The sequence below is a fragment of the Cydia pomonella genome, chromosome 14 (genome assembly GCF_033807575.1).
Source record: "Cydia pomonella isolate Wapato2018A chromosome 14, ilCydPomo1, whole genome shotgun sequence".
Lineage (NCBI taxonomy): Eukaryota > Metazoa > Arthropoda > Insecta > Lepidoptera > Tortricidae > Cydia > Cydia pomonella.
The window spans coordinates 12,082,901-12,110,320 of NC_084716.1; the positions used below are offsets into that span (position 1 = coordinate 12,082,901).

At 35.4% G+C, this 27,420-nt stretch overlaps 1 protein-coding gene across 2 annotated transcripts in view; it reads right to left on the minus strand.

Moving 5' to 3' along the window:
• LOC133524968 (glutaredoxin domain-containing cysteine-rich protein CG31559-like) overlaps positions 1-27,420 on the minus strand; it is a 130,479-nt gene that overhangs the window by 68,541 nt on the left and 34,518 nt on the right. Inside the window, exons 1-2 of one of the 2 annotated variants that reach the window (XM_061861143.1) lie at positions 20,661-20,681; positions 1,012-2,570 (exon numbers count right to left, since the gene is read on the minus strand). In XM_061861143.1, coding sequence (XP_061717127.1) covers positions 1,012-2,397 — 1,386 coding nt within the window. In that variant the 5' untranslated portion in view covers positions 2,398-2,570; positions 20,661-20,681. Of the gene's footprint in view, positions 1-1,011; positions 2,571-20,660; positions 20,682-27,420 lie in introns of those variants that run through there. The other variant, XM_061861142.1, reaches the window with a different exon arrangement.

Here is a 27,420-nt window from a genome sequence, read left to right on the forward strand (position 1 = left end):
AATAGCCTGGAAATATTTTTACACCGCTTTTCACCAAGTTTTCTAACAATCGTAGAGTCATGCCTGTTTTTTCCAGCGCACTTTCCCATCGAGTAACTTAGAAACTGGATGATTCTTGCTTCCGACACACTTAGAGACAGCTAAACGCTTAGAAGAAAAGCCGATTGCTAGGTGTGTGGTTAGAAAAGCGGAAGATGTGCTTAGGGAACTTATTAAGAAGTGTAATTCAGAATTCAGATAGCTTTGAAGTCATAAAGTTAGCAATGATTATTTATATCAAGTTTGAAATGAGGCTAGAATTGAGACCTACGCTCGAGTACGAGTCCCATGTGTGTAGGCGCATTTTCAATTAAAATCAGATTTAACTTTCAATTTTGTGACAAAATGTTTTGTGTTCGGCATTACCTTTCAGGCTTGTGATAAGCGCCGACTAGTCGCTGTAATTTAATGAAATGCTGTAATCTAATTTAATAGTTATGTTAATTTACGTAGCTTTACAAACGTGATATATCGAAATAGTTACACTTAAGTAGTTATAGTTTTTATTTAATTATGTTACCTACTGCTATCAGTAAAACACTTTATCTACATATACACCAACATTGACGTATTGAACACCGCAAAATAACACCTGTCAAAACACCAACCAACGATGATAAAACAACGGTGTTATCAGAATGACAACAATCGGCATTGTTGAACTCAAGTCCAACACAAGCTAGTACGTCCGTTCATAATTCTGAATGTTAATCAACAACCTGTGTCAATTGTCTTACACCACCTTCCTTGAGACCATTATTCTGAACAACGCACCGTGAAGGCCCAATATTCAATAACAAGACATTTTATCTCGGGCGCCAAAAATAATTTTTAATAAACGCCGGCTACGTGCCCGCGTACACTTTCGAATACGTTACTGCGACCTCTAAAATCAAGTACGTGTATAACGAGCGGCAGTTGACACAAAAACTGCTAGGAAATTAAAAAGTGAAACAATAAAACTAAAATTACCTTTGTCGTGTTCTGGATTTGGAGAAATGTTGCTATGCCGGCTCGGACACGATTTTTCACGCCGCGTATCGTGCCCTTCGAACTCCTTATCGTCGAAGGAGCTTCTTCACTCTTGTAATCCTTTATTCCCGCAAAATATTCCAATTCTGATAACTCATCACTTTTAACACTCACACCACTAACACTTTTCAAGGACTGAACATCATCGAACTGTTTTTCATTGAGATGGAAGTCATAATATTTATCCGCGTCAAAATAATTGCTACTGTAACACATTTGTTCTTGTTTAATTTTATCCTTCTTGCGCTCCTCGTACGTGCTTTCGCTAATTAGAGGGGTTTTTGAGACGTTCAGTGATGAATCTCCGTCTGAATTAGTCGTCACTTCACTATTACACTGAGAAACTAGACGGAACGACGTTAGTTGCGCGCTTTCTTTCGATAAATTAGCATTTTCATTAATATTCTGGTTCGCTTCCAGAGGCTTGGCCGGTTCGCTTTCAGTTTCGACCGTATTGAGTTTGACAGAACGGTCTCTAATATCTTGGAGCAGACCTTGTGGTAGAAAGCTGCTGTCTTTGTTGTTCGTATTAGCTTCAAAAGCCGGCATCATCGGCGCGGCAGGTGGTTTCTTTACGTCCTTGCCATCTTCGCTATGACTTTCGTCGGCGTGTACGCTTCCATTAAGCTCACTACTATTAAGCGAATCGCACGATATGTTAGAATCGTTGTCTTCATATTCATCATGACTGCCGTTCGTGGAACTAATTAGAGTCACAGAGACTTTCTTTGTAGACTTCGTGAGCTTCTTTTTAGGTAGCGGGGGCGGTGTGCCGTCAAGGTCGCTGCAGGTTCCGGAATCTAGGGTATCGCTCGGCGAGCACTGCCCACTTGACATTACCATATTAGAGTTCATATAGGAGCTGCAGTAGATATACGGTGGTTTATCAGTTTTTAATTCCTCATCTAAAATTTTGGTTCGATCTTCGGCATTGAGCCTGACCAGGCTGTTGTTTTTCTTGTAAATGTCGTTGAGTTTGAAGGCGTCGAAGTCGGCGTCGCTTTTCAGGTGAACGCTCGAGATTTTAGGCGCTTTCGGTTTGTCGGAGTCTGTGTTTATTCTGATAGTGACCACGTGTGGGCCGTTTAGAGCGTCCGAACTAGACGTGCTTGCAGGCCGTTCTGGCTGAGTCGCCGCTATGAATACCGTTGCAGAAGGCTTAGAATTAAGGACGAGTGAGTGCATCGAACTGAGCGAATCCATGTTACCGTTTAACTTAGTATCATCGCTAGTTATTTGTGTAAACGTAGTGGCCTTCTGCTTGACTTTAGGTGGCAGTGGCGGGATGTATTCGACGCTGGGGCGGGGCGCGACGTCTTCCATCATAGTGGAACTATTAGACTGGCATAATTAAGTAACGGTGATTGTCAGTTGCAATGCGAGTCAGGTCCGCTGCGTTAGATAGTGATGGATATGTAAGGCATAATGGTTCCGGTGACCGATCGAGACTGGGTCAATAATCCGCTGACCGGTTTTTCTAGCGCGCTGTTTATTCAGACCTGTAAAGAAGAAATTCCGCTTTAGAATATTGTCTGCAGTTCAAATGTAGGTTTCGTTGGAACATAGTCATCAATCAAGTCATCAAGCGAAAATATAACGTTAAAGCAAAATACATTTTTGTTATAGCTTATGCACAGTTTAATTTCAATACCCTATGTTCATAGTTTACTGCTTTATTTTACGAGAAATTATTTACTTAAAAATCTTTCATCACTTTAAATCTACTATCACCCAATAACATTTTTGATAGACATTATTGAATATTATCAAATATTCAATAATGTCTTAAAAAATATAAATTAAAAAACTCAGTACTGTATGAAATTTTGATTTAAAAAAAATACTTGTTTCTGTATTACATTTTATATAAAAGAAAATCTATGCAATTTCAATCTTAATGGCATTTGGCGTACTTTCTTGACATTCGTTTAATTTTTGCAAGCTTTTATTTAACTTGCCCTGTTAGTATAATACAATATTTGTTAGTTTGCTAGTGAGCGTGGGTCAAATCTTGGAAGCTAAATTTGACCAACTTCCCGATTTCCGATTAAGCTGAAATTTTGGAAACATATGTTAATCGGAGGACAATGCAATATTATGATGACATGGAGCTGATTTGATCATGGAGACAGGAGCTGTTTGACCATAGATTTCCCGTGAACTCTATGATAAAACAACACAAACTAATTGTATTTGGGGTTGTTAAAATAGTCTCGATGAGTATTAGTTGCCTGTGGAAAGAAAAGTTTTTCAAAAACTTATTAGTTATTATCGTAGGGGTAGGGAACTGTAACTTTTTACAGTTCCCTACCCCTACACCTAAAAAACTACTTTTAGTTTTATGGTTGTCAATGCCAAAAATTTGTAATATTAAAGTTAATGGTGTTATTCCCTGCATATGTATGCATGTATACATTTTAAACAACCTATTTAGTATGTCAGCAGAAATCATAACAACAACTAAGCCATAAAATGTATGATGACATTTCAATTACAGTGTCACTAAGTCAATACGAATTTCTAAACATCTACTTACATAACATGTAAATCGAATATATGGAGCAATTTGTATAAACGTCTTGTCATTATTTTTCTACGTGTCGCCACCCACGATAACTACGAGAGTCATAAAAGGTAATACAGCCTCTATACTTCATGCAGTAGGTATCAAATTACAGTGTTTTTTGTTTTGTGCATGTCGCATGTAACTTGGTAATGGTGTGTAATACAATTTTGTAGGCACACCCACACTTTGAGCAAATCGTCGCTGTTGTAACTTAGTTGTGGCAATTTATACGGTTTTTCATGGGTGAAAAGATGGACTATTTTGCAATATCAAAATTCGTTTACGTCGAGTGAGTTGAGTGACCTGTGAATTTTTTTACATAATTCGGAAAAATTGGAGAAACTCCTAGTAGTAAAAGAAACGGTTATGTTAATTTATCAAATACATATATGTCGTGGTCAGTTCATAGATTTTGACCATTTCATGAAACGCCATTTTAGAATTGATCACTACATGATATGGGTAGGTTAGGTTTGAGGTTTTAACTATAATTAGGTATTCCTTAACTATGAGTATAACAAGTATGTGTAAGTCATCACACGATGTCGTTTACTAATATTTCTGTTAAATGAAATTCCATATTCTTGTCTCAAAAAAATAGAGGTTGTTCAAATTAAGTGTTGATTCTATATGCATAATTAGGCAAATAAATACCCAGTTTATGATTAAAAATAGCTGAAGAGAGCCATACAAACGCTGCAGAATCGTATAGAAAAACACTTTCTCTGGCTTAAGGATGACTCACGCTAGACTGGCCGGGCCCGGGCCGAGGCGTCCGACACGTCTTTTTCTATGACGGCTGATCGGTGATCACGTGGTGCCGGCCCGGGCTAGCGTGAGTCATCCTCTAAGTGTCGAGTCAAATCTAATTGTCTAATGAATACCTTCCGAACAATTTCATTTTCCACAAAAAAATCACTTTGCAAATGATAATTATAGCTCTAAAATATGATTATTTGTTGTTTTAAAGACCTTTTACTTTAACTTCAACTAAATATACAGTCGATGTAAAAAAATACCACACTATGACGACTTTTAAAAATGATTTATACCTATATAACATCATCTATACTTGCCGCAAAACTTGGCGAGTCAGGTCCTAATGCCATCTCTTGCACTCTTGGTTGGTCTTTACAAGAGTAAATGAGATAAAATTATGATCTCAGTCGCCAGTTAGTTTTGCGGCAAGTTTAGTGTTATCTTTCTTATTAAATTTACAATATTATATTAATTAAGACGAAAGTAGAGGACCCGTGCGGAATCGCCTTCTCATACAAACGTAGTCCTCATTTTCCTTTCTGGATATTCACATTATTGAAAATATTATGACACAATTTGTTGTATATGAACCACAATTATTAGATTACGTTACTACTAGACTACGTTAGATATTTTCAAATTTTTAATTATTATAAGAGTTAGGAGCATTTAAAATTGTGTATGAAATCTGTTTTTCGCTCCTAATTTTTATAATAATGAAAAAATCTAAAAAAGTCAAACGTCCCCTACGTTTGACTTTTTTAGATTTTGATTTTCATAGCTATGGTTAATATACATGTAATTATATAAAAATATATTCCATAATGTCATACAGAGCGGAAATTGGGACTATGTTTGAATGGAGAAACGGCCGTCCCCTTGCGTCTTTACACTCGCGCATCGGAACGACGTGCGGATCGGACGCAGTGTGCCATGCCTCTAAAACAATAGCCCTCTATTATCTATCAATGATTTTTAAGCTTTAACAATCATCAATCACTGTTGAATGATACTTGGACTTTAACGATTGATCTTTTATTACAGTCCCAATGATCCTTTCCTGTGTAATTATCGACATGTCATGTTAATTGCCATGTCACATCGTAAGTTAACAAACAGAACTCATCAACAAATCTGTCACTACTCTTAGAAACCTCGTAACAGAGGTACTTTTTTATTGCCGATTTGTAATTTCGTATGGGTATATATTTGATACTCAGTCTTGTTTAAATAATCATTCTATGACATAATATGACCTAGATCCCACTTTAAACACCTGATACATTCAAAATAGTCGATACCCTTAAATAAAACAAATGGCTCAATTTGAAATAGAAAGTGGATAGCAAGTATTAACATCACGATACATAATTGGTCAGAATCTGTTCCGGTGGCTAGGCACCGTCACAGTACACAGACTCTAATAGTACGTTTATGCAAATGTGTGTGCGATAAAGCAATTCTGAAACATTTAGCAGACGTATGGTTCATGAATAATCATTAAATGCGGATTTTTGCATGTTGCTTAGGAGTCTAGAAAGGTATGCAAATCTGGTGTCGTATTTTGTAATGTTTCATAGTTTTTTTTTTATATTTTGTCATGTACGGGTTAAGAATAAAATAAATAAATAAATATAAGGGGACATAATAAATATAACCCCAAACCAAGCAAAGCTTGTACTATGGGTACTTATATACTCGTAGATAAATACATAAATGTATATACCTACATAGAAAACCAACGATGACTCAGGAACAAATACTTATGTGTGTTCATCACACAAATAGATGCCCTTACCGGGATTCGAATTCAGGTCCCTAGGACCATCGGCTACATAGGTAGGGTCACTATTACCCACTACACCGGTCATCAAAGAAAGAATTTGATGTAATACGACCGGTGATCAAAGAAAGAATTTGATATTTACTTCATTAGCAGTTGATTGACGATCACAACCTACTCACATTCTACATTAATAATTACGAGTATATCTAAATAGGTAACGTTCAAGTCACGATATTAATAAACCTAAATTATCACATTTAACACTAAAATCAAAGCCAATAATGATCGTACTGGTTTAGTAGTCTATGTACTGCGTTATCTTCGTTGTAGTCTATAAATCATCGTACTTACAAACAGTTTTTCGTACTGTCAGTGAAATTGAAATATTTGTGTGATAGTGCGAACGTTTGTAATTACATCTGTAACCCGTCAAATGAAAATAAATTAACCACAGAACTATTAAAGGTCCGTTAATGAACATTTTAGAAGCTGAAAATATGTTAATCATTGAATTTTATTGGAGAAAGAGCGTTATGCACTCGATTGCAAAAGGGAAATCAACATTTAAATTGGGGCCCTTAAAATCAATTAAATACTCATATTATCATAATCACGAATATTCGTTTCGCAAACTAACAGGAAATTGCGTAAAACCCAGCTGTCTATTTATTAGTAGTTAATATATCTACTCTAGTTTGTTATTAGTTTTAGAAAAATATAGATAGTAAAGCACCTTATAGGCTCTGGTGACCAGAGGGCTGGTCTATATTTTGCTCAGCAGATCAATATTGCTACCCAGAGGGGTAATACGGCCAGCCTCCTAGGCATCCTACCAAGCGATCACGATTTAGGGCATTTTTTATATTTATAAACTTTTAATTTAAGTTTATAATTGTTTGCCCACTTGTGACGTGAATTAAATAAATGGTTTAAAAATTAAACAGTAAAGTGCGATCCCCGGAAACCTCAATAAGCCAAGTTGAAATGGGACTGGGCCGGCCATGTCTGCCGCATGCACCCACAGAGGTGGGCCAAAATAGCCACGGTGTGGGTTCCGCAAGATGGGCGAGGAGCTGGCAAGCCCAGGAGGAGATGGCGTGAGAACCTGAAACGGCTGGCTGGAGATTGCTCAAAACCCAAATGGATAAAGATCGAGGGGGGACCCCTTTGCCCAGTAGAGGGGCGCCTTATAAGTTATTATTAATAATAATATAGTATAAGTATACGTATGCTGATCAGTAATTTATTCTAATAATACATCAATAATTTGCGTTATTATTTATTTCAGCCCACGTAATCGTAATACGACAAATTTGTACGCATAACTTTCAACTAATCGCTCAAAACTACCGTCTTGTTACACCCAATCATATGAGTGACGTAACCACTTAGTTCAGCCGAGCAAGTTGCCAAACAAAGAAACTATTATTATTGTGATTGGCAACAAGTTAGCTGTAGTGACACTGTCACGCTCTGTAAGCTGGGACAGAAAGATATCGAAGGTGGTGTTCTTACAGTGCGTAGTCGTATTAAAATAGTATGAAGATGTAATATTAAGAAACCTTTTGGCATCGTAATAGTACATTACTATAGACGCCAGGGAACAAAGAGTTGCAGGCCAAGTAGATATAGACGGCCGAGCGTTGCGAGGCCGGGTAGAGATACGCGGCCGGCAACCCTGTTTCTCGCCGAGATTTGTATAGTGGTTTTCTCAAACTTGAAATGAAAAAAAGGAGTCAATTTGTTTTATTCGTAGCTTTACACAATCTTCTACTATTTAATACTAAGACGTTGTGTCATAATTTGACGTTTAAAAACAAAAGAAGGTTGCTTTACAGACCTAGGTGTGTAAGGCTATATGAAATTCCTATACATATCATCTTCACTCATCGCACCGGATACGTAGTATTTCCGGATCTAATTTGAAGTAAGTCATGACATTATTTCATTGCAAGTTTGAGAAAATTTGAATTATCTAATGTTAAACGAATGTTTACAACACTTCTTATGTCATCTAATTTTGGTGTAATTTGGTCGATGCCACCGATGTATCGGTCCATTTCCTTAATGAAATGTGTAACGAATTGAACGTTATAATAGCAGCAGTATACAGCGACGAACGTCACACATTTTACCAAGGAATTTGACAGATACATCATTGCCGCAGCAGTAATGTCGCAACAGTAATGCAGCTGAAGTTAACACCCGAATATCACCTAGTGCTAAGGAACAAAAAATAGTATTTGGGCTAATTTTTGCAATAGGGTTATCAATTACGGACCCCGAGCTTCTTTAAGAAACACTCGAGAAAATGATATGACGAAGAAGAAATGCTAGGAAACATCGTAAAAGCGAATATACCTGCATTATATAACCAAATATCCTTACAATAATTTACCAAATAAGTCTGCGTGGGCTTCCGAAATTTATTAATAATATAAGGAATATCAAGAGCTATAAAAGGTACATCAAACTTTTTATTAATTTACTTCTCATCTTATAGGTAAACTAAGTAGGTATTTACATTTGGTTTTACTTAATTAATTTCTGCACATTACATTTAATTTCTACACGTAAGTTATCGCTAATAAAAATCTATGATGCAAATAATTAGTAGGTACTTAACTATAATAGTCTCATATACAATGTAAGAAATATACCAATCTTAACGATAATCATTGAGTGAATTTATTGAAATGTCCATTATTCAAACGACTGTCAAATTGGTCTTTACGAACTAAAAAACATTTGAGATAAAAAAAACAGCAGCGCTAATGGTACCTACCAAATTATTGTCAACCAAAGAATATTCCCCCGTCATTGCATAATCGAAATGTCATTCAACCTAACTCAAATTCAGCCAATAGAATTGCTGATTGTTGTAACACTTTCACTGCGCCAGGTGTTTTTACGGCTTTAAAGCTTAATGTGGTAATAGCCGAGCAATTGTTATGAAAGTCAAGGCTAGCAAAAGGTATTCTACATGTAATTGCGATACACCGGATGCAGTAATTGATAGTTCTGTTCGATTTTAACAGTTGGTTAGCGCTTTGAGAATGATTTTCATCTACGGATGCGAATAGCTAGCAGACTGATTGTATCTAAATAACTTGATACAGTATCATCACTGGTTTAAGTTATGAAATCGATATCTTTGTGATTGTTTTATTAATTTTTGATACACTAAACAAGATTTGGGAAAATGTTATTTACATGCACCGAGTACCATGCTTTTTTATGGATAAATAAATAATTTTAGTGAGAATTTGCGTGTCACGGAAATTTTGATATTAAAATTTAAAAGCTTAATTGAATAGACTATAAATATTTGGTGGACCCAATTACAGCTAGGTATATCAAAATGCTCTATAGTTTATGTTACAACGTAAGTATCTGTATTATCATCGAGAATATTTATTATTGTGCCAAGTTTGATAAATAAGAATCAATAGATTCGTTATTATTGGTAAAAAAATTGTATGTATGAGTTTAGGTTATGCAACTTTCCTGTGAACATCATAAAATAAATGAACTTTAAAGTTTATATGTTGTACTTTATTCTTATCAGCATATTAAAACCTTCTACTTCTTAAATTTTGTATGTACACTTTACTCTTTTAATGTCCACATAAATGACGCCAATTTTCCTGAAAGTTATAACTTATAACCGTAAGTAATTTATATCAAATTACTAGTCTACTGAACTTGCCAACGGGTACGAAATTCTCTCCAAAAAAGAATCACAAATGGTTTGACCTTATAACTTGTAGAAAGCATAATTTTATTGCAAAATTCCGGATTCTAAACAATATTTACTAAGATTATATAAGAGTACGCACCAGTAATCACAATCAAAACTAACAACTGTCAATTTTTTGCTCCAATAATGTCACCGATTTGACAATTTTATACAGTCTTGGTTATTAAACATTTGACCCGTGTCCATCGCAAAAGCACGAAAACTTCTGACCAGCGATCCGTACTATTACTTCATGGTTTACAGGAAATGATGTAAAAAAACGTAATCAAATACGCACGCCCAGATTCGATAACAACTTGGTTATGTTTTAATTAGTAGAGTAATGGTTTCCTGTGAACTATTTTGCGAAAAACTACAGACACTAATAGGCGACTACCCCAGAAAATATCCAGTTAATTCGTATAACGCATTTGATATTCCTAAAAGCATAAAACAAGTTGTGAAAATGGAAATTCAATTGTGGCATTGTGGAAAACGGCAAGTAAAGATTGTCAAATTGTGTTGTTCAAAAAGATTCAAAGTATATTGCAATAAAAATGAGGAAACTCAATCAATATCATATTTCTCTATATGATTTAATTTTTATTTTATAGTATTAGATCTACAAATTACTTAAAAAAACTGCTTAGTAATAAGCAAGAAAAAAAAACAGATAGTTCACTGCCACTTCTTTACTGAATCCCTCCTTATGTCCATTCCATGTCAAAACTTCATCTAAATCGGTTCAGTAGTTAAAGCGTGAAGAAGTAAGATACAGAATTACTTTCGCATTTATGATATTAGTATGAATAAAATGGACTAGACTAAAATGAAAGTGAAACGTCTTAGTTATATCTTAGTTAATTGCTAATTTTAGGAGAATGTGTTTATTTTTAACGCATCTACATAAAATTATTAGACTGAAAAGAACCAAGTTATGCGTCTAACAAGGATGTTGTTAGTAGGTATTTCTTTAATTAATCGATTATCTTATTTTAGCCAAAATGGCGTTAGTGGCGCAAGTTGTGGAAAAGTCAGTCAACGTCTGGAGAGTGTCATGGCGAAAACTGATCATACTGTATTGGATGTCTGAAGGAATGTAAAGAAGGAATATTTGTATGTTACGATATGCCTGTGTCCGTCTAGATGTTTACCCAAAACGTGTCTTGAAACGGCCAATGTAGTAGTTCGAACAGAAATTAAGGGAGGGAGGATGGAATGCAAGCAAATGGTTTTATAAAAGAGACAAAATGGAGAAAAAAAATTGGACCGGAGCTAAAAAGTAGTGGAGGATGCAAACAGAATATTCACTGGCTATAAATCAAACGAATGGTAAGATACCTACTGAACTAAATTATAAACTGAAACGAAATAATTAAGTTTATCATTACGGGTGCGAAACGTGGACAATGAGGCAACGTGATAGGAAGAGGCTGGAGGCTTTTGAGATGTGGTGCTGGCGTCGAATGACTAAGATCAGTTGAACTGTAAAGAAAACCAACGAAGAAGTTCTACGTATAGTAGGAGAGAGGCGGAGTTTAATAAGAACTATAAATAATAAAAGAGGAAAGATGCTTGGACAACTATTATGACACGACAAATTTATCAAAAACATCATAGAAGGGAGAGTTGAAGCAAAGATGACGAAGGGAAGACCAAGAAGAGCGTACATGAATCAAATAAAGGAAAAACTTAACGTCGTGTCGTATAAGGCTGTCAAAAAGAAGCTCTGCCTTCTTCGCCGATCATAGAAATGGTTCTACCGACAAGACTTTTAAATACATGATGATGATCATTTTCGGATCGATTCAATATGGTTAGGTATAAACTGACGTTAAGCGGATCATTTCGTAATGGGATTGGTCTTAGGGTTTTGCTTTCTTTCTCATTTTTATGTAAAACTTGTAATTATGTTGACAAAACTAATAAATAAATAAATATTATACTCGTATTTATAAAACAGGTTGTGCCTACTTAAATCAGATCCAAAGTTAAGGTCATTAAAATTTTAAAATGTTACTCTTAAATCGATTGAATAAATCTCCGTACACTTGAGGCATTAGAATACAGGGCTGTACTAAAACAGAATAATTTAATATAATTAGATAATTTGCAGTCTACGCTGTTGGTGATTACAAAACAAGGCGTAACTAGGAATTGGATGAACAAGTTATTTTTAACAGTGAAACATGTGAGGTGACAGTCGTGTGTGCATCGAATCCTGATAGGTATGTTCTTACTGGAGCCCCGCTCGAACTTTACAAACCTTATCTTGATATGGATTTGATTAGACTACTTGAAGTACATCTCGTTCACATAGTCAACATCAAAAGTAACGTATCAGATTACTCGTCAAATGTAGGCATTATTAATAGCTGAAAAATTACAGTCCACTTCGAACAATGCTTAAAAGACATCACATCGATACGATACCGATCTGTTAGTGACAAAAGTTGCATTTCTTTAATCAAAACGTCACTTTTGACGATGAGACATAGTTCAAATTTGACCGTTAGACTGTTACAAATACATTTGAATGATAACTTAAGAGATTTATTATTATTTGGAAAAGTATTAGAGGGCGGCAGGTACTTTTGGCGTGTTGTTTTATCTGGTATAGAGTAGGTAAATATCAAATCAATATCAAACCAAGTTGAGCTCAGTTGCGTCGTCGGCGAATGTTAATTTTTAGTCAAATTCCAGTTACTTGAGGAACAAACTCCATTTTGCTTGTTAATTCTTTAACCAAAAACGTCACTTTTGACACTGATAAATCAGATCCACAACTAATCCAGATCTAATTCATAATCTGTTGTTAAAATCAAAATACGCCTGTTTAATCTCTTCAGATTAGTAGGAGCGTTAACGATTGGCATGTTGGCTACGCTAATTTTACTCTCCCATAGAAAATGTCAAGGTCAGACAGCCAAAATGTATGAAGCAACCAATTTTTTTTTCGCGTCTTCGGGGTTGGTCCCATAGTAAAAGTTGCTCAGTATGACCTATATATTCACCCCGTAAATTTTTGCAGGTGACTAAATAAACAGCCTGTATTAACGTAGGCTATAATTATTACAAGTGCGCACCTAAATGTCATTAGGTCGCAAAAAATTAAGTACGAATATTTGCCCTGCTCATTAGAGCAGCCTACCTTGAAATACTTAAGGCATTGAGGCGGTGGCACCAACTTACTGATTATTACTCATGATTAGGTAGGACGCATACGCATATTAGGTATAGATAGCCTAATGGTGTATTAAGTATCCAATTGCCAAGGTGCAGTCAATATCAATAGTAGGAGTAGCGTACAGAATAATGTACCTAAAATATCCGCTTCTAGTTTTCATAATATTTGACACACCTAACACTGTTTTAAATATTCATTCCTCCGACTTTATGACATTATTTTATAACTCATCTTTACGTGTAAAAATAACATTAATAAAAACCAGTAGATAAACGCGATAAACAAATATAAAATATTTCTGATAATTGCTCGAAAGTTATTGATAAATAATTATAAATAATTGGTCCATAGATCGTGTCATTCAAGACGACGCGGGCCTTGACTCGTATTGTTATATTATTAAAGGTTAGATTTGACAAATCTGCGCGTCATCATGGATGCAATGTACTATAACCAATATCAATAAAATCTCCAATCACTAAACACTCCACCAGATGCCATGTTAATTTTCATTAACACAGAATAACAAGAATGCACATTATACTGTATGATGCTGAGTGATGATGCCTGTTATGAGACTATAATGGCGGCCTTTACTTCCCGACATTTACAAAAGTCACGCTGTCAAGGCCGAGATGCGCGCGTTCCGAAGCGACTATGTTATATTATCTGTAGTTCCGTTGGGGTATTTAAGGAGACTGGGCGGTGTATTCCGATTGCAATAACCGGTTATGAACTTGATCTGGATATGTTACGTGTATGTATATGAGTGTCACAGGTGATGTTTCCGGTTGAAGAAGCGTCACCCCACACTAGCGACACCCCAGCGTCGGCGTCTAGCCAATTCTATGGCTGCTGGTCGATGCAACGTTGGCGCAACTGCACAGTGACGCCATTTTCCTTAGCGCTGACTAGACGCCGACGCTCAAAAGACGCTAGTCTGAGGTCTTTTCTATCTAAAACTGAATCGGTGAAAATTTTTTAAGCTGAGACAGAGACTTCACCCTCGATCAGTCAATAAAGAAATGTAACCATAGCGTGAATTTACAATATACTTAGTTAAAATACTAGTAAATACTTAACAGTATAAATTAGTAGATCTCCTGGGCAACTGATCCGCATTTTGGATTTGCCTAGTCTTACTTCAGAATCATTGCATCGATGTAAACAAAACCAATTTATAACTAAAATTACGATAGTATTGCTTGCGACTTCACAATGGTTAAATATAATAGTACGGTACTTATCGTTAAGACATATGTTGTCGTTAAGGCCTTTGTGTACGCCTTTGTGTAACAACTTAATATAACACTTATATTTTTGCGTTGGGCCCCACTAAAAACTAGTCCACGAACCTTTCAAGTATTCAGATCGGTGATATAAAAATCTTATTAACATCTAGCCATAAGGGAATATGTCTAGTACGTGGACGTGGTCGAATTCACAAACATATTTACAAGCCAACGTTTGACAGTATTTTATACAATCGTGATATAATAGAAAGCTTTTCAGTTCAGAGTACCGTGTTTATGCACGACACTCGCTGAGTTACCTAAGCAAGGTACGAGACTGAAAAACTTGATTATATCACTATTGTATACAAAATTACTATTGTCGCTATTGTAAAAAAAAAAGTGACCTAAAGATTTTTTTTCCTATAAAACCTAAATAACAATGAAAATTGGTATCTCACTAGACAAAACTGTAGTACAAAAGACATAAACGAGCGAAGTCTTTTCTATGGGATATGAATTTTATAGTTGAGCCCATACATGAAAAGTCCGCAATTATAGTTTGGTATACGAAATCTTAATCTTAATCTTATTCCGTATTTTTAATTTAATTTAATTCATATTTTTATTTTATTTTTTGTAATTTATATGTAAATATTTTGATTGTTTTACCTATGGATATTGTCCGAAATAAATGCTTTTTTTTTTTTTTTTAATTCAACCATTACAGTCGATGAGTAGAAAAATACATTTTTGCCGGGAGTGCCGGCATAAGTGAAAATTGGAATATTAACGTTGTGCATTTTTGATATTCTGGAATGGTTAGGGAATAATTTAGCACGAATTGCTTTAATTATCAGTGTAAAAGTACTATCATTTATGTGGTAAAAAAACAATATTCGTTTATTGCGCTATCGTATACAAACATGACAATTTATATTACATTAAACATGTAACACTTCAGAACTATTACAATTTTAATGACATTGTCACAGATTTTCGATCAGGTCACGTACCCGTCTTACGAATCTGTCGAATCTGTCGGTCACGTGACCTGTCGCGAGCTTAACATTTTTTCTCCATCACAAAAAGTGCACAGCGCCGCTAAAGAAGTTTTCACTTCAAAAATACTAACACGACCTTATTATTTGTGTCTTAGAGCCATATAGACATAGACATAGAATTTTTTTATTTAACACCACATTGAAAAATGTTTACAGGCAATGCTGCAAAACATTACAAGCCTTAATATGAAACTTAATTAGGCACACATTTATGTTTACAATATGCAATAAATATATAAATAAATATATACAATATGTTCAAGATGTTCAAAAAGCCTTATTGAGCACACCGTGGTTACTGTGGGATTAGGTCGATTTGCGTAAGATTGACCGATATTTATAATAAATATATTAGGTATATGTAAAAATATAAGGTACTCGTACAACTTATGCAAAAAGCGAAACACGCTAAATAAACAAAGCTTTAAAATGCCTGCAGGTTATGCGTATTCGTGGTACTGAATGAACAAATCAACATACTCCACAAGGGCGTTTGTGCAATGCATGCTCAAATGTTCACACGGTTGTCAAGTCGTTCATTACCATTGAGGACCAGCTTGTACTCGCTTCGTCGATGTTTACATGGATTCTTTACTAACAAAATATTTTTTATTTTTTTTTAAGCGCTGTAAAGTAAAATATGAATGGCATAAGTGCAATGTTAGTTAAGCATGTTACAACATGGCAACATGTTGTGGTTATCAGTCACTTTGACATTTATAATGGTAACTGGTAGTTATTTTCGGTGTGCAGGTATCAAAATTGCCTAAACTGCCACTTTTATTAAGTAGGTAAGGTCAATATCGTTAAGTGCGGCTGAGGGATAAGTGCGGCTGGCCTTCACATAGGCCTGGTTCATCATTGCTTAGTGTTTAAAGCGAGTTTAATGTAAGAAACATTGTTGTGTGGAACAAATGTATGAACTTGAAATAAAAAAAACTAATCAATGTCAACGAGGGGAGGGGATGAGTTCAACAAGGGCGGGGGGGGGGGTCTTAGGGTCGGCAACGCGCAAGTAACTCCTCTGGAGTTGCAGGCGTACATAGGCTACGGAGACTGCTTACCACCAGGCGGGCCGTATGCTTGTTTGCCACCGATGTAGAACAAAAAAAATGTGTTAATATGCCCCAATGTGAAGGCCAGCCACATTAGCTCTCAGCCACACTTACCCGTGACCTTATTTTACTATGAAAACGAGATATTCACAAGTGCCAGTTATTTCGAGAAGATGGAATGTGTCCGAAATATGGGACACTCTTCAAAATAAATATTCATAGTAAACCCTATTTCTAAAAATGACCATGTTAGCTTTAAATCATATAAAGGAGTTTGAGTTAAAACAAAGGATGTATGTAGTGATACATTGTTTGCTGAATTATTTTATATGGAAAAATAAAAGCCGTCCATGTTTTTTATAAAACCTATGACAGTGTTTTCATTAAAGCCTAAACTAACTAGCCTTTGATTATGCGGTCGTATCAAAAATATACGCTGTATACAAAACAAATTTTTGATGTAACTTAACACAAAACAACCAACTTTTTTTTTTTAATCTTATTTATTTTATAAGCCATAGGTACATCTAAAACAACCAACTTACTAAGATTTATTCTCAAACCAAGCTATAAGATTAAGTATCTAACTTAAAATAATAATGGAGTCCATTCGTTTCGGTAAGACTTTTTTAGTGTAAGAGGTAGTTTGAAAGCTTAGCGCGTTAAGAGGAAAGGGGACGGCCGCTTCTCCATACAAACGTAGTCCCCATTTTCCTCTGTAGATATTGACATTATGAAAAATATTTTTAGACAATATGACGCATTTTAACCATAGCTACGCTCCTAAGTTTCGAAAATCGAAGGGACACAGATGTGGTTGATATACAAAAAATTGTGTCAAAATATTTAGAATAATGTAAATATTCAGAGGGAAAATTGAGGATTACGTCTGTATGAAAAGGCGATTTCGCGCGGGTCCTTAAAATATCAGATCAGACGGAAATAATGGCAACGCCTATACTATTTTATATTGTCGATATACATCATTCCCGACTTTTATCGACACAAAGTTACGTATTGTCATGGCGACATAACATCTCAACAGCTGTGGTGTCTCGCAAATTTTCCACTAAATAAAATTAATTTATGTAAATATAATAATAAGTTATGCAAAAATCAACTTCTAAACAACATAACATATATTATAAAATTTTAAGAGGAGATATAGCAACTAAACTAAAATTATTCAGCGGATATTAGTTAAATATATGTAGTTTATGACATTTGACACTAAGTTTTATATTATGTATTTGCTGTCATCGTTACTGTATAACACTTAACATATTCATAGATAAATGTTCGGTGATATATTTCAATACAAAACAATAGATACCTCTCACATCCGGTCGATTTCTCATAAAGTGTCATTGTGACATAATGTGGCATAATATCATCATTATTTTATGCCAGTAAGTCCATAAAACTTAAGAAGTGACAGCTAGATGTCTGAAGATATTATTTTAAAGTAAATGGTAAGAAGTTAATCATATAATAAAATTATAGAACAATTATGCTTTTTACAAGTAGTTTTATTTTGTGAGGCAATCAGACCGAATATAAATTCTAGACAGCATTTGACATAGCTGTGAATGCATACTTATGAATTCAAACTCATTACATTCATATTTTAAAATATAATTTATAAATGGGTTTATTATGAAACGCGCCTACAATTGAAGTATTAATTCGTATTCCAAAATGTTTAATGTTTTAATCTTTCTTATCTCAAACGGCCTTCACGAAAATATGTTTACTAGTACAAAAAATATAATAGTACCTATGTCCTTTTGCAAACGAGGATCTAAATGTTATGTAGCTTTAATTAATAGGCAAACCAATGATATAAACTATTTGGCGCATACGTCCTTTTTACAAACCACTACATAATCACGTTTGCACGTCTTCTATAAACCTAATAAGTCGTGACAAGTTATCTAAGAGTACTTTATCTCAATAAAATTATCCAGTTAGCTAGTTTACCTTCAGCTTTCCACTGATCCACTTAGCATTGGGGCGACGGATGGACTCGCCATAAATGGCGGCCATTTGCAAACTTCCAGTGGCTTTACAGGTTGATTTTTTTTAGCAACGTGGTCTGTTTTATCGGCCATTTATTTAGTAGCCTTTCGAATCCTCAAAGAAAGACGTAAACTTTAATATTTTGTGTCAGAAACACACGATTGCAACAAAATTACAATTTTGTATAAAATAATCAGTAATATAGTCGAACCCCGCAGTCAGACAAATTTATCGTTTACGCTGACATTCCTAAACTTTGACATAGCTTGGTGGAACTCTAATACAATACAAATACTCTTTATTGCACACCTCAATACAGAAACAGTACAAATAATACAACACATAAAGAAGAGGTAAACAACAGGCGGTCTTATCGCTAAAAAGTGATCTCTTAATCTCTAATATAGATCCTAGTGGCCTAAAGATGGCAGTAAATTTACTGTGACTACAAAGTTTTCTTTGACAAATCCACCTCTATTTCAAATTTTCTTTGCTATTCATGAGCTATACTAGATGCGTAAGTGCAGATGTCTCCTGTTACCTGTACTTGTATTATAAACTATATTTGCCTGTTGAGAACCATTTGAATGAGCCAATTGATAAAAGTACTTAATTGGGAATTAATTACTTCTGGTATTGCTTATCTGATACAACGCACTGTTTTGATTAAACAATGAAACCACAAAATTACAATTTAAATACAAAACTAATACTCAAATTTAATGACCGGTAGTCCATCTTCAACCTGACTACATTATTTGTCATTGAATAATTTAATCAGTTTCAATATATATTCCTAAAACAAAATTAGATAACAAAATCCGTTACATCATTAGATCAGACAATATTTTTCCAGTCGAAAAGAAATATGATCACTCTGTATCTCACATAGAAACTGGAATCGGACCATTAATACATATTTATAAAGCTCGTTTTTTTCAACGACCTTTGAATTTAGTTTTTTATTTATAACACGACTTTAAAGCCTGTTTAGTATACGTTTAATTTAGTTGACTCTTGCGTAACTTTTAGAAAGTTAAGAATTTTTGGGAGAAAATTATTTTAGAGTTCCGTTTTTGTGGATTTGTTAATTCATACTTTTATGGATGTCATTGACTTAGTGGGTTCATAACGTAGAAACATATTACAACTTTTATCTATATGATGAAATAGGTTTTATTTTAAAAATAGGTACGAAATAGGAGACCAAAGAGCTGGCAGCTACCTCAATAAGCTTAAAGATCCAGCGAGGAAATGCTGCCAGCGTCTTCGGTACCATGCCGTAATGGCCAATTTTAGATTAACTAAGTAATTATTTTTAAGCCAATTATTTTGTCATTTTATGTTTTGTTGCCGTAAAATTTTGTTTTGAGTATTTTATGATATTTGCAAAACCGTCAAGTGTAATTTAACACATTTTAAAATAAATAAAAAAACAGTTTTAAGTCCGTTTTTTTTTATAAATCATTAATACAGTATAAATCCTGTGCTATATACGTATAATCCTTATATTTATTACATATCACCCTGTACTATTTTTATAAAACGTCCTACTTTTGAAAACTAGTGAGTCTAGCCAAGATGACAATCGTACATCAAACCTCTCTAGCCAAGATGACAAACGCCAAACTGTAAAAATGTATTGTGAAGACAGTTGCTACGAAAAGTGACGTGATCATTTAGACGTAGAGGTGAGAAATACAGTCTCCATAGGCAGAACTGTTGCAAAAGTGTCCAGCTGTCAGCTATAAATAGTAGTTCCAAATTTCTCCAGAGCAGCACTAGAGTAGCTAAGAAAAGAACTTAGACGTTATTGACGGACTGAAGTGCGCTGTCTATGATTTGATTTTTGTTTTTTTTGACGGACACTTTTTGGTATATGGGGATTCTATTGCTTACCTCTACCTTCCGTACATACATTATTTCACTTTTGGCGTTTTCTATCAATTAATGACACTTCGTTAGGTTCCTTGGACTGATGAAGCTAAGCTGTTGATGGCTCATACTGCCTTAACTAAAATTATGTGTCCGCGGCCGGAAAAACGTCCCACTTCGTCGCTTGCCGCAAGAACGCCTTGTCAGGTTATTCCTATAAAGATACAATCAAATCACGTCCTTATGGCAAGCGATAAGGTGGGATGTTTTGCCCGCCGCGATCACGTATTTTCTCTTTTAATGTTACCAGTACTTTACTGTCGGAAGATTTTAATCAGGATATTTATATGCGCCAATTTATAAAAACGGGTCCTATTACCTGTGAACAAAAACATTAATTTATTAACATATTTTGATAATGATAAAAAACCAATGAATATTTTAGGTACAGTTTACGTTACACGTTATAAGTTCGTGTCATCCACGATTTGTCAAAGCTAACCTTTAATAACATGACGTTACCTGTCAAGGCACGCGTCTTCATGAATGACATGATCAACGTTAAGATTATGTTTACACTTTTGCACCTTACTCCTTTGTAATAAGGTGAAAAATGAAAACATATATTTAACGTCGACTGTAACTATTATTTTGGTAATGAGTTTTTTTTTTCTTCCTCGCGTTGTCCCGGCATTTTACCACGGCTCATGGGAGCCTGGGGTCCACTTGGCAACTAATCCCAAGATTTGGTGTAGGCACTAATTTTAACGAAAGCGACTGCCATCTGACCTTACAACCCAAAGGGTAAACTAGGCCTTGTTGGGATTGGTCCGGTTTCCACACGATGTTTTCCTTCACCGAAAAGCGACTGGTAAATATCAAATAATATTTCATACATAAGTTCCGAAAAACTCATTGTGGTACGAGCCGGGGTTTGAACCCGCGACCTCCGGATTGCAAGTCGCACGCTCTTACCGCTAGGCCACCAGCGCTCTCTTTATTATTATGGTAATGAGTGTCACACTCTAAATATCCACCATCTAGTTATTAGTAAGTATCAAAATAGACGAAAGAATAACATGAGATTGAATGAGATATAAAGGCTCGATGAGTTGATCCATACAACCCTACATTAATTAGGTCCGTAAAGGTCGGTGTTGGCGTTACTTTCCAACTTAACTTAAATTGAACAAAATTTGATATTGATTTGGTATTAATCGCTTTATCAAATCATGTTCAGATTCAAATTTCAATACTAAAGTATGCTGTTCCCATATTAAGGTATGTATAGGTTAAGTTGTTGATCAATGAAACACCAAAAGTTCAAACCTTCCTATCTCTGTTGTTTAAAGTTATGAGTATGATATTTCGTATGAAGATAAACAATTTAGTTGGCTATCGTATGACATTCTTGATTTCTACTTATCTTTAACAGCTTCTGTATTATAATCCTTTTTTTTAAATGAGTTTTGTTTCATTGTGTACTTATGCATGTTTTCAATGAAACACTCCAATTTTTACAGTTAAACAAATGTAATAATTTTAGTCTACCCTGAAACATGGTTAATAAACATTGAAACAGTGTTATAAATACGTGACATTAATACATATAAGCTTTAAATCAATTAATGAGAAAGGAAAGGAGAAAATAGTGGTACTCTGAAATTGGTTATTTAAGAGGTTTCCGACATATGGAACTCTTATAAGATTGCCGAAATAATAATATATAAGAGCGAAAGACTTGTATCATTGTACACAACTAAAGTTTCATTGTGAATCGAGAATCTGGTCGGCGCGTACGGCATGCTGCAAGAAAGGTACGCCTTTTATGTCCACGGAGCATGATTGCCAACTAGGTGGGCCCGGGAGGGTTTTGAGCATCTCCATGCTTGATATCATACACTTTCTGGCAACATAGTGTTTTATAAATAACGTGAAGTTTTATTGTGTACGACTGTTTTAATGTTAGACATGTGACCTTAAACCTTGCCATCAATGAAACGTTCAACATATAAACCATCCTATATCAGTCGTTGCTAAAGTTAAGTATCTTATATGTTGCAATAGGATAGACAAATTATCATAAACTTTCATGGTATTTTACTTCCACAAATTTCGCATAAATTCTTTAGTTATTTAAAAAATAATGGTTTTGTTTCATTGTATACTGGAACTTGGTGTTCAGTAAAACACCTGGCCTGTTACAATGCCGTTTCATTGTCAACAAAAAATGGCATTGGTAATCAACAGTGAAACAATGCTATACGGCCAAGTAGGTTGATAATTTAGATAAAAGTGTAGAAAAAAAAACAAAAGTAGGATGGTCAAAAACAAATTATGAAAGAAATGAAATTTCGGTTATTAACCAGTTTATGGATCCGCAAAACCGGTTATTAACCGAGCCCAAAAATCTCAGTTAACCGGTTTTCGGTTAACCGGTTTCTAATCCCTAGTTGGCAACCAACGCTCTACTGCCCTCTACTGGTATAGGTTTTTAATAACCACTCTATAAAACATTGACTACTCCGCCTTTTATAAGGCAATGTATGGAGGTGGTTTCCAGATTATTGGCATAAAACGAATTTGACAAACAATTTTTGAACTGAACATATTAACAAAAACAACTTAAAAACCAATCTAAAATAATTTTGTAAAAATGGTAACCTATTGCAATTTATGACTTGGTGTATAATTCTACATAATATATAATGGTACATAATATACAATGAAACACGAGACATGATTCATTGTACACTATTGTAAAAATGGATGTAAGAATGGAATCCGGACAACCGGATGTTTATTCAAACAATTTAACAAAACTGCACCAAAGAGTGAACGATATTAAAAAAAAATTTAGCTCCAAATAAACTTTAATACACATAGAACACAACAAAAAATTGAATAACACCAAACTCGTTTCTATTTCTTGGTTAAAAATCGAGAAAAATAGATAAAACAACTTACTTTTGCCACACGAATTTATATTAACGCGCGCAGCAACGTGCTCTTTCCCCGAGGCGTGTTCGCGTATTGGGGAGATGCGGGGGGTCCCTGAGCCCGTCCTTGTTTGATAGCCGGCACTAGCTGGTAACATCTAGTTTCCAAGATATTGCAAAGTTTCACTGTGTCCGTTTGTTTCAACCTAGGACAACTGACCCTAACCGTACACGCGATATACGTTGTATGTATGTTGTAAAAAAACGGCCATCAGAAGGGCTAACAAAGTTGGCCATGATTTTATTTTCCGTCTGATAATATATGGCTTTTCGCTCCCTTCGCACTGACTTCATTGGGTACTGGGTGCTTAGCCAACGTGCCAATCGTTAATGCTCCGTAGCGTAGCGTAGTCATCTCTCTATCACTCTTCCATATTAGCGCGACAGTGACAGTTGCGTTTCGTTCGCTACGGAGCGTTAATGTTTGGCACGTTGGCTACGCACCCTGAGTAGAAAGAGATAGCAACTAAAACATTTAACAATAAAAAACTAAATGATGTACCTTCTAACATTAGCGACCTCATAATTCTGCAATCTTTTCGAGTATTCACAACTTTGGTAACACTAATTTAAACCAGTACCCCTAGTGTACATTTTTTCCATAGCGAAACGTAACTTTGATTTTGTATGGGATTTTGAGTTTCCAAAACGTCCCGCTTGGCGCGCTCTTTCTAAATCCCGTGTAAAATGAGACTTAACGCAAACGCGTACGTCACGTCACGCTATCGAATAAATTTACACTAGGGGTTCAGATTTGGTTATATAGGAAATAACTCAGATGACAGATGCTGTGATACTGTGTTTGAGCAATACGCATACTATCACGCAATGCAGATAACAAAAATGATAGGTACCTTTTGGTTGTATGAGCGATAGCGGTGCCAACTTGGAGGCTATGGCGCTTAGAACACTAGATCTCATTCGCATGTCGCTCCGATGTTCGAGCGAGACAACGCTATGCGCGTATTATAGCGACATCCCGCTCGCACGTCGGAGTGACGTGCAAATCGGATCCAGTGTGCTTAGCGCCTATGGGATATACAAGTATGTAGTTGCAATTCTTAGAGAGTTGACAGATGTCAAATCGTAAAGAAATCAGTACCCCTAGTGTAAATAAATTCGATTTCCAAACGTGACGTACGCGTTTGCGTTTAGTCTCATTTTGTATTGGATTTCGAAAGAGCGCGCCAAGCGGGACGTTTTGGAAACTCAAAATCCTATACAAAATGAGACTTAACGCAAACGCGTTCGTCACGTTATGATGTCGATCAAAGTTACACTAGGGGTACTGGACTGTAAACTATAAATATCAATAAGGTTTCACTAAAACAGCACATTTTTATTTATTTATTATAGGACATTATTACACAAAGTGACTAAGTCCCACAGTAAGCTCAACAAAGCTTGTGTTGGTACCAATACAACGATATATATAAGTACATAAATACATAGAAAACACCCATTACTCAGGAATAAATATCCGTGCTCATCACACAAAAATGCCCTTACCAGGATTTGAACCCAGGACCATCGGCTTCATAGGCAGGGTATTTATTAAACAGCTCATAACCACAGTAAGAGATTACGCGAAGACTGTTTTCTAATTGTAAGCAAGTTTACGTTAAATAAGGTCATGCTAGTTTATACTACAATCAATAGTTGTACTTAATAATAATCTTTATCACGCAATAATTAAGAACGTAAATGGTTTGAACAAGTATAAACGTCTGGCAGTTTCAGGAAATGGGTATATAACTATTCATGCTTTATTTTGCAATTTTAACTATAAATACGAGTATAGTTTTTCAATACCATTTAAAAAATGTCTACGGAACCTCGGTCTCTGCTCACAGCTCATACTGTGTATGTTTTCTTATGCGTAGGCAGACGTATTAAATGGACGCCATAGCTCGTTGTCACATTCAAATAATCACCAATATATTATCGAAGCTAGTTCAGTACCCCTAGAGTAAATTTATTCGATAGCGCGACGTGACGTACGCGTTTGCGTTAAGTGTCATTTTGTATGTGATTTTGAGTTTCCAAAACGTCCCGCTAGGCGCGCTGTTTCTAAATCCCATACAAAATGAGACTTAACGCAAACGTCACGTCACGCCATCGAATAAATTTTCACTAGGGCTCAGATAGGGTCAGTTTGAAGCAACGAAACTTTATAAAAGAGTGTGGACAGAATATTGGCCCTTGCTCTAACTATAGTTTTTGAGGAAACAATATCTAAAGATAGTCTTAAGGCGCATCCCTACGTGAAATTACGTAAAATGGTCACTTTTAAATGCCTAAGGCTTGTAAACCATCCAACCAAACATTCTGGAAAATACTAACTATTGCTTTGTAATTATTAATCTTCTTGTTAAAAAAAATAACATTTTATATTATAATTAGGACGTTTTCAACTTAGTCGCTACTGCACTCCTAGACTACAAAATATATTTTCACGGTTCTTTCGGCATAATGTTGGCAACATATCCGTCTTAAGCCTGCTGTTCCCGTAAAAGTTAGACAGAAAATAGATTTAGTCCTTTATTGCTAGCTTAAGATTAAATATTAACATTTCGTAAGCACTTAAGATTGACTGTTTCATACTTGCCGCTTGAAGCTTGTGTGTAGGATTTTAGATCAAAAGTGAAAACATGTACTACTGCCTATGTACCTACTGCCATCAGCCGCAAGAATGGTAAGGTAAATTTTATATTTTACAGTTTTTAGGATTTCGGCGAATTCGAACGTCGCTCCGATGCGAGCAGGATGTCGCTATAATACGCGCATATCGTTGTCTCGCTCACACATCGGAGCGACGTGCGAATCGCATCCAGTGTGATAACCGCCTTCATTTCATCATAATAACGAATTATCTCCACTACTGGTCTGAACTTGATCTCTTATTAAATTTCCTTTGGATCCTATTTTAACACCACTCGCATTGTATCTTGCTCTCCGCAATATTCGGTAGTAAAGTCCGAATGTAACTAGAGCTTTTCTCACTTATACATGGTCGGTTTTTGTTTCAACAAGTACGAATATGAATTACCTCAAATTAACTACCACTCGTAGCCCGTCGTGTCGTGCATGCACCTCGTTTTGGTCGCCGGCCAATTTGACAAATTGATTGGCAATTAACAGTATATGAGAGCTGATTTCGACCGGCGCGGAGTCACGACTCTTACGTGTCGGAGGATGGACAGGTTTACATGAGTACAACTTCATTTTTAGTACCAATGAAGATTGATTTTTGAACTTTATGGTGACGAGATAAGAACTAATAAAATTGACTTTGTAGCCCGTTGGTGTTGAAGTGGGAATTATTACGTCCAAGAGTCTGCTGTTTTGTCGTTTTCTTTAAGCTGTCAGTTAACAAGCCTTGTTTTTTTAGCATCAAAAGGTCCGAAGCCTAAAATTACCATAATAACGAACGACTACGATATTGACTAACAATGAAATATCAAAATGCCTTTGTTTAGATAAGTATTATGGTTGTACCAACATGTTGGTTCCGTGTTCCGGTTATGGCGGTTCCCTGGAAATCTGCCGAAACCTACACTAGAGAAAAGGTGGCGCATCAGAAGACTGTTATGTCGCCAAAGTGATATATATTTAGTTTGTAAGATTATATTTATTGTATCTATGTTAGCCTATAATGTATCTATAAATGGGCCTTTGTTGCCGTAAAATGAATGATTTTTGATTGGATTTGATATATGATTTTTGCTATTATATTGAACTCGCGTTATTTATTGAAACACTTGGATAAACTGAACACAAAAATATATTTAAAGAATTACAATTAATAGGTCATCGCTGTTACGACGATATTTTCAGACTCCCATGGTTACATACATTTCAAATTATTCTATTTTACTGTGACATGGTTCTAAAACCAAATAGAAAATAATACATGAAAAGTAAACCATAAATAAAACCTTTTTGTAATGCGGAGCAGAATACGTCACACTCCCAAACGGGAAGAACCGGAAGGTTAAGCTACTCTAGTCCAGAATATAGTCAAACAGATGTTGTGGCAACCTTCTGGCTCGTGTCGATCGTACCTCA